The 12,963-nt window shown below is 40.1% G+C and overlaps 1 protein-coding gene across 7 annotated transcripts in view; it reads right to left on the bottom strand.

The window, feature by feature from the left end:
- Positions 1–808: 808 nt before the first annotated feature.
- HMBOX1 (homeobox containing 1) overlaps positions 809–12,963 on the bottom strand; it is an 85,419-nt gene continuing 73,264 nt past the window's right edge. Inside the window, exons 5-9 of one of the 7 annotated variants that reach the window (XM_037742686.1) lie at positions 8,017–8,099; positions 6,002–6,097; positions 4,464–4,558; positions 4,120–4,224; positions 1,548–2,509 (exon numbers count right to left, since the gene is read on the bottom strand). In XM_037742686.1, coding sequence (XP_037598614.1) covers positions 4,129–4,224; positions 4,464–4,558; positions 6,002–6,097; positions 8,017–8,099 — 370 coding nt within the window. In that variant the 3' untranslated portion in view covers positions 1,548–2,509; positions 4,120–4,128. Of the gene's footprint in view, positions 2,515–3,133; positions 3,199–4,119; positions 4,225–4,463; positions 4,559–6,001; positions 6,098–8,016; positions 8,100–12,963 lie in introns of all 7 variants that reach the window. The other 6 variants (XM_017540500.2, XM_037742688.1, XM_037742687.1 and 3 more) reach the window with 6 other exon arrangements.

Raw genomic sequence — 12,963 nt, 5'->3', positions numbered from 1 at the left:
GATTTTTTTCTCTGTCTCCTTGTTCTTTCCGATTCAATTGAGAATAAGCAGACAAAATTCCACCAAAATGGAAATATTTTCTCTAAGCCAAATAAAAGGGAAGAAAGATAACGCAATCTCCTAATTGAAATAAAAAGTCAGATAGACCAAGAAAGAATATGAGAGGGGAAAGGGAGGCTCATTCCTGAGAATAACAAATGCTACTCTTAAATTTGTTGGTTCAAGTAATACAGTAAAACAGAAGAGATGGCTCTGCTTTACTTCAATGCTTGGAAGCTGGAAAAAGTACATATATTTTTCCCCCTGAAATCCATGGACAAGAGCAGGAGCAGACCCTGCATATAGCTCTTTATAGTCACAGACATATATAAGGTGGCACTTTCATGCTCTCGCAAAGACTCGACTCACACTCACATAAGCACGATTAACAGATAAGGAAATGATGCAGTCAGCATGTGCCTGAAGTGGAAGAAGGTCAGATAGAAACTGGCGGATACTCAGTATCTCCTGAATGAGAAAGGGAAAATCGAGGAAGGTCATTCAGTCTCTCATAGTTTTAAGTTGAATACATTTGGTAGAGGAGGATGGCTGAAGAGGTAAGGAAATGGCACCTTCCTTCTGTCTTAGAAATTGTTTTCATTCAGGTAACGGACAGAAAGAAGCCCCACGTAACAGCCAGCCCCACAGTCCCCTTTAAACACGGCTTCATTCTACACAGCAGGGACCGGATGAGGCAAAAAATACATAGCAGTTGTGCCTCTTTCAGATGCACCCTGTGCTGCTACATTGAAGGCTCTTTCCTCTTACCCACAGTGACAGTGTGTCATTTAATCGGGATGCCAAGAGATCATTTTCATACAAGGCCAGCAGATGTAATTTTCTTTGATGCATGAATAGTTCATCATTTTGCTACTAGATGACAAGGTGATCACAGGGTGACTTTAGAACACAAGTTCACTGTTTGGTATTTTTGAGTTCTCAAAATGAAAAAAAGATTTATCAAATATAAATATCTTTAAAAAGTAACAAAAGTGCTACATATGTGATCAAGGAAAAAAATTCCATTAGTTACTGCCGCTTAAAGTAGATTAAACTTTACAAATATTACCACATCCATTATCAATATGGCTTCCAATTATTAAATAAATTGCCTGTAGCAATACAGCTTTTCACATCTCTCCAAGGACAGAGTAAAGAGAACAGCAAAGCAGTCCCATCCTGTTGTTCTGGTACAGCCACAATGTGAGTGGGAAGCGTCCCCTGCTTTTCTCTGCTCCTATCTGGGCAAGCGTCTGCATCTGTGACAGGCAGCATGACCCCACTATGAAGTCTTCTAGTGACCTCTCAGATTGAGGGGGCTTCAGTTTAATGGATACAAACACTGCAAGTTTTTTCACTCATTTTTGACCTTAGCTCCATCCTTGAAAGATTTTTTTGGTAGCAGGGAAAGGGGACACCGACAGGAGGCAAAGCAACTTCCACGATGACCTCCAAAACTTTTCCAGGCAGGCACTGCTAACTGTGCCGCGGAATGTGCAGTGGTTCTGAAAACTGGACTTTAGCATCCATCAGACATTCAGCTCTTATTTTTTTTCCCAATGCTCTCAAGCTGGGTTTTTTTTTTTTTTTTTAATGACTTTTAGTTTTTGTTTTTAATCATGGTCCCAAAGGCAGAAGGCAGTATTTTATCTACTAAGTCACACAGCTTGTGAGAGAAAAGGATGTCTGTGTCAGGCATGTTAACTTCAAACAAAATGTGAGATTGACTTTTTCCATTGACATTCTTAGCACAGCACCCAAGAAGTATAATCTAGCCACAGCGTGGCTATAATGAGGCACGGCTTATTGCAGCTGGAAATCAATTATCCTCACGCTGAGGTGGGGGTTCTAGTGTTCCTCTGACTCTGTGGATACTCCCCAAATGGTGTCTGTCATTCCTGTGCCACGACCTCAGCTTGCATCCTATCAGTCTTGGGGAAGGAAAAGGGGGTACAGACTAGTGTTACAAGAATCTAAAGGTACCCAAGATTTTACACGTAGCCTAATAATTGAGAACTGAGGGCTATCTAAATACCTGGAAGCACTTTCTTGGAATGCTAAGACGGAGCAGCAAGATGTTCTAGCCTCGGGGGCTGGGAGAGGGAAGTTTGGTTGGTTGGTTGGTTGGTTATTATTTACTAGGAATTAATACTGAGAGAGTATATGCAAAGGCTGAGGGCACCATGCCATCTTCACAGAACAAGACCCTAACGGCTATCTGACATACAAGAAACTGCAAGTTATACTGTAAGAACACATGTTAAGGACCGAGGAAAGTCTGCTAAGGTGCTACGTCTAAACTAAGTTAACTCGTCGTGTTCAACCTCCCTGATCAGTCATCATCCAGGGCCTCTGTCTTGATTTCGTTGGCTCCTTGTCGGGCCAATGCCAAGATAGTGTGGTTGACTGCTGCCATTTCCACAGCTAATGAGATGGGGTCTTGGTGGTCACTATGGCTCGTACTGTCATCCTAGATATGCGGAAATAAGAAACAAATGTTATTAGTAGATTGGTAGAATTCTTCCGTCACAGAAATACATGCTGGGGCAAGGGGAGGCAGAACATTCATGGGAGGAAACTGGGGGAGGGGCTCATGATAGAACAGAGGTAAATTGTATTTAAGTAGACACTGAATGGATATAGGTCCAAATATTTTCAGTTGATAATTTTATGATTCAACAAGTAAAACACTAAAAATGTATTTCCTCACTGTTAATTCTATTCATTCTATTAGAAAGATTGCTGGTGGTGATAATCAAACCTACAGTGATTGATATAAAACCAACAATTTGGATCTTTCTGTATGCAACAAATATAGCACTAATCACTGAAGGCCATACTAGTGAGCTATTGAATTCCAGATTGCTGCTCTTACAAATAGATTATTAGAATTCATGGTGTCTCTCTACTGAACTGAGAAAACTAGACAAAACTTACAGTTACATCTTACAGATAAAAATGCATTTTTGTAAAAAAAAAATAAATAAATAAAAGAATTCTCAATTATAACAGGACACAAGTATCACTGCTGGAAATGGCTACGGGAGAAAGGTGCGGCACTCTCCTGCTATGTGAGGAGCGGCAGGCGTCTTACCTAGGAGTGTGAAGCTCTCCTCCCCGCGCAGCTCAATGTGTTAAACAATAAAGCTGTGAAGGAAGCTGGCATTGCAGGATGTACATCAGGCACTGAAGTCGGTGTTACAAATAAGGGGTACATTTCTCACCTGTCATCTTCAGGGGAACTCTGTATCAAAGAGCTTTGGAAACGGTAAGTCCCTTAAGGAAAAAACAAAACGTGGGATGTGCTGCCCTTAGGGCATCTGTAAAAAAAGATGGAAACGATCCATCTATGTGAGTGGATTGAAAAACAACAGGAAGGTTTCTGAACAGAAAGACTTACAGAATTTTCTCTTGGGGCTGTGAAGTAGAGGCCTAAAGGGAAAAAAATGTAGTTTTTCGGAAGTTTGGACATCGTTTCCTTCTACTGTTCACAGATGAGTTTTTAGAATTTACAAAGGGATCAGCACAGACTCACATGCACTCTAGGTATGTGATAAGCAGAGGCTTTTAAAGAATGCATTGGACTATATGAGCTGCCTGGGGGGCAAGGAAAAAGCACAGATCCCAGAAAAAAAATCAGAAGTTTTCTTGCTGTGATCTAGGGGAAGAAACCATGCATTCTCTTCATATTCCAAATGGAAATTTAAATCCTATCAAAATTGTAATGAAATCTGTCAACATTCATGTGCGGGTTGGGGGGTAACTCCCCTAGTCTTAGTTACTGAATTACTCCATGCAGTGGCTACAATTAAATACATTTTCCCCAAAAGCAATGCTGAATAAATCAGGGCGAGGCAAGGAGTCATGCAGGTATTGCACTTATGAGACGATGCATGTGTCAGTGTGCCAGAGAGACTCTGGAAGAACCACTCCTTTGGGCAGGAGGGTTCCCACTGCAGTGGGGCTGGAGTGAGTGGGGCCTTCCATCGTGCCCTGCGTTGGTACATGTTTAGGCATGGGGCCCAGCTGCCCCTAGTATTTCTCAAACACTGAGTGTGTGTCGTGAATGGTGTAACTTGCTTGTTTGGATCAGATCCTCCTCTCTTCTTCTACCTTCTCTGCTTCTCTGCCTCCCTCTGAACTTCTTCCCTCCTCCTCCTCCCCATTGCGTACTTGCCAAGTATCCTGTTGTATGACAATAAATCCATGTGGGTGAATAACAATTTCTCACAAATTCAACAGGACAACTGAATCTTACCACATTCCTTTCAAATTACATGAAATCTAACTAGACACAGGAGCGGAGTGGAGGGACAGTGACTCTTTCCCCTCCCCCACCCCATCAGCCACACCCAGGAACTGAACTGTCCCACTGTCCCCCTGCTCAGGCACCAAGAACCTCGACCAGATGCGCAGAGGCTCACCTGCTCAGAGTAGTCGTTCCCATCGACATCGTCACTATTGGAGTGGCCTCCTGGACTCTGCACGTCTATCCCATGACTCTCCAGGATTGCTGCTTCTTCGAAAAAAGCAAATAGATCCCTAAATTATCTGTTATTGTATCCTAATGGCTGAAACTCTGAATTTTTGTGCTGAAGAAATTAGAATGTAATTAAACAAGACCCTATATTTCTCTACACTTGTTTCTTTTAGACATAGATGGCTGAAATTCGAGTGCATGTAGGTTAGGGGAGGCACACCTTTGCCATTCTGGGGTCTCTGCTGCTGTGCGTATTAGGTACTTCATAAATGATTGCTAACTACACAGTTCTCCTATCTTGGGGTTCTATAAAGCCTATGAGAACTGTAATAATGAATAAAAATTGTATTTAGAAACGAAACGAAATGCTGTCTATGCCCATACCATGCTTGATGCACCTGATCTCATGTGATCTGTTAGTACTTGGATGGGAGAAAAAAATGCAATTTTAGAAGGTAAAATCCAACACCCCACCTGACTTGCCAACTTAAATTTCTTACTTATTGTTACAGTTTTGGATGAGAAAAAATTATTTCTTCCTGTTTCAGTTATATTCATAATTCCCCCTAGGGCACTTTTGGCATTTTTTTTTCTCTGCTCAGCTTTGTTGAGATATAATTGATAAATAAAAATTGTATATATTTATGGCATACAAGGTGATGTTTTGATACATATGTATACATACATATAGATGATTACATCAAGAATTCCCACTTCTTAAATACTCTTTATCTCTGTCTTTTGCTGCATTCCTTGTCTATTAGGTCTCTTTCATTCCAAACCATTAATCAATTGTTTCCTAGTATCTAAGTCATAATCCAGTAATAATAAAGAAATTTCGATTATCACATTGCCTCTCTCGAGACCCAACAAGTATCTTTCATATGTACCACAGGAGTAATCAATTGCTCAGGGGCCATGTATAATTCTATATTCTAGAATTTTAAGAATAATGAGTTCTATAAATAACCATGTCATTACCATTACAATACAAATGGTGTCAATAATACTAACTGTGGTTTATTAAAAACGCAATGAAAGACATTAGGGCAATTTTTGTTAGGCTTAGAAGTTAGGATCCAGCCGGGCGCAGTGGCTCATGCCTGTAATCCCAGCACTTTGGGAGGCTGAGGGGGGCAGATCATCTGAGGTCAGGAGTTTGAGACCAGCCTGACTGACATGGCAAAATCCCCGTCTCTACTAAAAATACAAAATTAGCTGGGCGTGGTGACATATGCCTGTAATCCCAGCTCCTTGGGAGGCTGAGGCAGAAGAATCACTTGAAACCAAGAGGCAGAGAGGTTGTGGTGAGCTTAGATTGCACCATTACACTCCAGCCTGGGCAACAAGAGCAAAACTCCATCTCAAAAAAAAAAAAAAGATCCTTTAGACTTGCAGTTTCTAAACTGAAGCTAATCATAATATAAACATGACGTTCAAACTGCTGCACGAGAGAGAAAAGCAGCCTCACTGATACATTACCAATATTGGCTCTCCTCTTGATCTCCTTCCTTCTGTTAGCAAACCAATTATATACTTTCAGGGAGGTAACTCTTTCCAGATCAGACAGTTTTTTACCTGTGAATACATGCAATAAAATTCAGATAATCTGTATTTGGGATCCAATAATAAACTAGTTTTAAGGGCTAATATTTTTATTTTGTTGCTTTTGATTACACTGCCAAAACCATAGATGCAGAGGAATTTTTAAAGTATTATCTAGTACCAAGTATACGCCCCAATTATTAAATCAATAAACATGTAAATGAACACAACAACAACTAGTAACACAGCATGCTTCGATTCAGAAAGCCATACATATTAGAGATTTCCACAAACTCAGTTGGCTAGGGTGCCAGATCCACGTTAGCATGACAGTACCATGGGTGCTTCATTTAATTACCATTATTGTAGCAGAGTAAGTTATTCATTTTTTATTTTTTTGACACGGGGTCTCACTCTCTCACCCAGGCTGCAATGCAGTGGTGCAATTATAGCTCCCTGCAGCCTCGACCTTCTGGGCTCAAGAGATCCTCCCACCTCAGCCACCCGGGTAGCTGGGACTATGGGTCCAGGCCACCATGCCAGGCTAACTTCTGTGGTTTTTGTAGAGCGATAGGGTCTCGCCATGTTGCCCAGGCTAGGCTCCAACTACTGGGCTCAAGCGAACTGCCCAACTTCGCCTCCCAAAGTGCTGGGATTACAGGCGTGAGCCACCACAGTGGCCCAAGATGAGTTATTCTTTATCATGTATCCAGACAAGAGAAATTTACTTACATCTTTAAGGCCTTATGTTAACTAGTTACCTGCTATCTTAGGACAGAGGATAGACATTATACGTGGTTTCTTAAAGGCTGAAGGCCGCTGTGACTATCCATTATTGTAACTGGGTTGGAATACATAGTACAATTCAGGTTACATTTTAGATTTACCATCTTTGAAGTCCAATGTGATTTTCTTATGAATAGTATCATGCTTGCCAATACAGACCCCCCTGTAACATTCCCTCCTCACCTTCCTTTTGCATTTCGGCTATTAATCCACAGTGGGTGAAGAAACCAGAAAGCAGGTTTGTTAGGGCCTTGATGATACAGGGGTAAAATGTTCCAGGGAGAGTTCAAGTTTCTGCACAGCTTTAGGGCTAGGACTTTTGGCATGTTTGAAACAGGGTACAGATTCCTTTCACTTGTGTGTCACTGGAGCAGAGTTTGTAGGGTCTACATTGCTAGAAGTCTGGCTTCTGGGTGAGGGAGAATGAAGGTCTGCTTAATTTCTATAAAACACTAATACTTTTGTATGTAGCCTTTAAGCCAATCAAAATAAATGGCCACATGGAAGTTAACTGGATCTATTAACTGAGAATGGTTTCTGTTTAACAAAATCTGTAAAATGTGAAATAATATTTTAGCACAAGAAAGAAAATACATTTGAAATATTTAAGTAGGTTTGCTGATTTTGGAACAACAGGACTTCAAAATGGTACTGCCCGAAATCTTTCTTAGCTAAGCAGAAGTCATCTCAATGTGGAAAGCAGACAGAAACCATCTATCTGCTTTCCACATGGAAAAGAATTCTTTCCCCAAAGAGAAATACAGCATTTTATAATTTATAACAATTGTTTACAAAAAAGTCTATCTTAATCTTATATTGAAAAAGCTTGCTTAAATATTTAAAACTTTATTTCATAATATCTTTTAGCTAAATTCTTAGAAAAAGAAATCTACACATTAAAAAAATAGTAATTTGAAGGTCTCATATTTCACATACGGTTACTCCCTGAAAACTCTCCAGTGTTAGCATTTGATTTTGAGTACCATAAAAACATCTCTCAGAAGTACTGTGTGAGCAGGACAGAGCACTGGCCACTTGTGGAAGGATGGCACACACTGAGCTGGGAGCACCATGCCAAGGGGCTCATGAGACTTAGCATCCTAGACGCCGACCTGTAACCAAGCACTGTGCTGCACCGCAGTGCAAGGCTGTGCCTATGACCTTACCTGGCTTCTGTATAACTGCATTGCAAGCATTTGCAATTTCTTCCCTCTTTGCTTCATCTGGGTATTGATTCTCATTGAAGTAACTGCAGAGGCAACCGATAAAGATACAAAGTTTTTATTTTTCAAACCTACTCTTATTGAAATACTAACTCGTTGAAAAATATGGTTCTGTAAGATGCCACACTCAAGTGTCTAGGTCCAGGCTGTCGAATGGAAGCTTCTGTGAGAGTAGAATCTTCTATGCTGGCCAGTATGGTGGCCACAACTCACAAATGGCTACTGAGCACTTGAAAGGAGGCTACTGTCAGTGATGGAATTTGAATTTTATTTAATTTTAACTAATTTAAATTTAGCTCCATGTGACTAGAGGCTATTATATGAGACAGAACAAGACTACACACTGCTGTGCTTCATTAAAAGATGTGGTTTATATAAAGTTATTTTTTATATACGTGACTGATTCAAGTCACATTTCTATTATTTAGGCACTGGTAATAATAAGACTTTTTTTTTTTTTAATTGTCAAATTGTTTGTAATAGCAAAAACTGGAAACTACCCAAGTGTCCATCAATAGGAGAATGGCAGAACAAATTTGGGATATCTATACTTATACACAGCTACTTAAAACTAGTAGGAAAAAATAAGTTAGAGTTCTGTCCACTGACCTGCAGGGATGTTTATGACATATTTCTAACTGATGAAAACTATCTGCAGAATAATGTTGAAAATGCCATTATTTTCAATATGGTTTTATACCAATAAGAAGTGAAAATATCATTACAGAATTTAAAAATTCCTTTGTGTACATAAGTTTGCATAGATGAAAGCTGGAAGAGTACAGAGTAAGCTTAAATACCAGTTACTGATTTGCGGGGAGGGGGCTTAGTGGGAGGAGTTTAAACATTTTTTATTTGTTAAAATAAATGTTAAACATTCTCTTTTTCATTTATTAACAATGTATTATCTTTGCACTTTTTAAAATATAATAGTACTATGAAAAAGAGAACAGGTTTATTGAAGCCACCCTTAGACTTCTCAGACCTGTGGTTATAGACTGCTTATTAGTGCTGCTTTTTCAGTCACCCATGAGTTTAAAAAAAGAACTTTCATGCTATCAGCTTGGAAACTTCCAATCAGAAATGAGCCCCTGTCAAATCCTAGCACCTATCATTTCTGCAGGGGTTTCCCTTTCCCTGTAATCCAGCCTTTCTTCTGCCTTCAGCACTCCTGTCTGCACTGGTGGAAATGCCATCCTACTGTGATCAGCATTGGAGGTCCCAGCCCTTCCTGAGGATCACCTGCAAACCCAACTTCTAACACTACACCTCTCACCAGCACTCCTCCTCGGAGGGCAGGCCTTCACTGCGGTTATTTATTTAACCTCAGCGGTGCCTCACCAGATGCAGTCCTGACTCACAGCAGCTGGCCCCACATAACCACCTTTTCCTGTGTAAAACTTAAGTCATATGGCTATATCCTCCCAGTCTGTTCAACTAGCACCCTCCACTATGCTCTTCTGCTTTATTTGAGCATCTCTTCCTGCATGATTTTTTGCTGTCATTTCTGGGACTCCAGTGTTCATACTAAGGATTTTTCCAAGTCACTTCCTTCATACCTGCTCCACTTCCACATTTCCAATGGCCTTTGTCTCTGCTCTACATCTGCTATTTACTTAGGCACAGATGTTGTGGATGAACTCTGAGACCAAACACCATGCCTATCACCTCGGAGTCTGTCAAAATGGCAGAATCTCAGACCCCACCTCAGACTTAATCAGAATCTGAATGTTAACAAGATCTCCAGGTTATCTAAATGCACAGGTGAGAACTTCAGAGATGTACTGGATTAGTTCATTTACACAAAATTCAACGAAAATGAAAAGCAGATACTAAGTACCTAATATGGTCCTGTCACTGTGGGTAAAGAAAGATGATATAGTTTCTGACTTCGAAGAGTTCACAGTCGACTGGAGAGAAACATACCAGTCAGTACCCTGTGGTGAAATGCCACAGGAGGTACGAACAGAGCACTTAGGGAGCACGGATGAAGGCATGCTCCGTGTTGTTGGCAGGAGCCTGGGAAGGCATCGCTGAGTAGTGTAGTCTGAGTTAGGTCTAGAGGATGAGCAGGACGTTGCAAGGCAGACAAGAGGAGGAAGAGCATTTTATATAAAAGGGAATAGCACATGCAAAGGCAAAATGGTAGATAAAAGCTTTTGAGGATTCTGGGCAGAGAGAAGAGTTCAATGTGGCTAGAACATGGGGCTTGTACCAAGCAACCATGAGATACTGGCCTGGAAAGGTGGGATGGGGCCAGCTTGTCTGTTCCTTAAGAAGTAAAGACTTCATACTGAAATAAACAAGGTGCCTTAGAGGTTTCCAAGATAGACAGAGATCTACTCCCATCTGTGCTTTAGAAGGACAGCACTTCATCTTTAAGGCTTACCCCCTGGAATTCCACCTCCATGATCTCAAATTCTGAAATTCCCCAATCAACTTTTTATTTACCTATGTCTCCTCTTCAAAAGAATTTGTTCTTCACCTCCTTCATTATCTCTAACTCCTTAATCCCCCCACCAGTTAAAAAAAAAAAAAAAAAAAAAACCTGTTTCTCACTCCTTTTTGGGCCTCACCTCTCATTTCTTAGCCTGAACTCAATGGCATGCCAAATCAACAATTTCCTTTAGGAGAAACTTAGACCGTTTAGCTTTTCTGTCCTTCCACCGTACCTGTCCAGCCAATCTCCCACCCTGCAGAAAGCAACTTCCATTTGTTTTCTTCCATCCTTCTCTCAGGGGACCAAGTGTCCCTGGACAAAGTCATAAAATAGGGCCAATTGGTTTTTTTTAATAAATCCACACTTTTCAACCTTAATTGGGCCCCTCATTTCTGCTGGGAATTCTATTGGTCTTTTCTAACCAATTGCCTTTCCTATCCCATCTTTCCTACCCCACTTACCTGAAACCTTTGCACGCTTTTACCCCACGCCCTCAAACCTACCACTGTCACTTTTGGTAGATGACCTTGCTTTCTCTCTTATGAAGACGGAGATTATTTAATATGAGTTAACTGCTTGGCTTCTCAACTTTCATACTGCCCTGAGCATTACTCATTCAGTTCTGTCTTATGGTAGAGGAAGATACATGCATTCTCCTCCTCTTCAAGGTCAACTTCTCCACTTTTGTCTTTGATCTCATTCCCCTTCCTTTTATTTTCTCAACTCTCTCCTTTCTTTCCTGCATATCTCTTCTTTTTCCTGTGCCCATACAAAGATCCAATGATCTTACTTCATTGTTTTTATAATACATATTTCTTCATTATAGTGATCTCTGAAGTCAGGACACATTTTTATAATTGGTGGTATCTTAAAATTAATTGGTGGTGTTTTGTCTCCCTTACTGGCATGTAAAATAAGGTGTGCCTTAGTTGCTAAGACCTACGGGTCCCTTTTAAGCAATAGCTCTTTGGCCAGTACAACTCACTGTGACAACTTTTCTTCCAAGTAACTACAAAGCCTGTGATGACACTGTACCCCTTCCAATGCCTGATTAATATTCCTAAAGCACATCTCTACTCATTATTCTGTTCAGAAATTCTCAAAGGTTTATTATAGAGGTATTCAGAGTCCTCCCTCAAACAACCTCTGCATCTGCTACTCCCACATATGCATGCTACCACCTAGGAAAATGGAATAACTAAACTCCTTGCATCTCTGTACCTTTCTCTTGCAAATACATTGGCTATTTTCCTCCCCCATCCCCAGTGCAAATCTTATCTATCTTTCAGGGTACGGCTCAAATATCACCTCTTGGCCAATCAAAGGTGTTTTTTTCACCCCACGAATCCCACTGCACTTCATCTGTTCCTCTCTTACGTCTCTTTCATCTTGTATTATAGTTATCACTGAATACATCTGCTACTACACTGAAAACCACCTGATGCCAGGGTACAAGTCTGACTCATCCTCACAGGCACTGCTCACTAATGATAGTGCTGACGAGTCAATAATGATAGACAAAGGTACCACCAACCAGTGTGGGGGCCTCCAAAAGAAAAGGATCACACGGTAAATGCACTGCTAACAAGCAAGGGCAGAGAGGTATTACAAAATGGCTCTTGAAGGATACATACTAAAGGGTTAGCAATGACTCTCTCCAAGAAGCGAAAGTGTTGGAGATGGGGGCCAAAACAGAAAACTATTGGTGGCAATTAAGTATGATTTTCACTTTTTCTTGGAGAAATAAGAAAAATTTAAAAAGTAATTTTCACATTTTGCCTTATATACTTCTCTGTTGAATTTCTGAAATAAACACATACTATTTTTATAAATAACTTTTTAAGAAGAGAACTTTGGGGAGACATTGCAATATTTAAGAACTAGTTTAATGATTAATACAAATCTGTAACTATTTATGTTTGGAAAGTGTATTTGGACCAGCTAGAAAATATTAAGATTGTGATTGCTATTCCTTTGACCAACAGATAAAACCATGCTATCTCTGGATGCTAAATTAGAATTTGCAATTCTTCATGGTATATATGGTTTTTTTGTACTGAGTTAAAAAGGTTGAAAATTTAATTAAAGATTAAAATTATTCTGTATTTTTAGGATCTAACTATATAAAATAAAGAAGACCAGAGTAAAAAAAGAAATCAGTAACTTTTTCCAAATGAAGGCTAAAGAAAATAAGAATTGATTCAATATGGTTTTGAATCTCTAAGCCTGGTAACTAATTAATCCTTTCTTCTCTATTAAAGACCTGTTATTTTTATAATTAAGAAATGTAGGCCTATTGAAAAATATGAATTTTCTTTTTTTTTTTGAGACAGAGGTTCGCTCTTGTTACCCAGGCTGGAGTGCAATGGCGCGATCTCGGCTCACCGCAACCTCCGCCTCCTGGGTTCAGGCAATTCTCCTGCCTCAGCCTCCTGAGTAGCTGGGATTAC

The sequence above is a fragment of the Cebus imitator genome, unplaced genomic scaffold, assembly GCF_001604975.1.
Source record: "Cebus imitator isolate Cc_AM_T3 unplaced genomic scaffold, Cebus_imitator-1.0 Scaffold125, whole genome shotgun sequence".
NCBI lineage: Eukaryota > Metazoa > Chordata > Mammalia > Primates > Cebidae > Cebus > Cebus imitator.
Note: the sequence above shows the minus strand (reverse complement) of the source record. Positions and strands in the feature narration are given on the sequence as shown.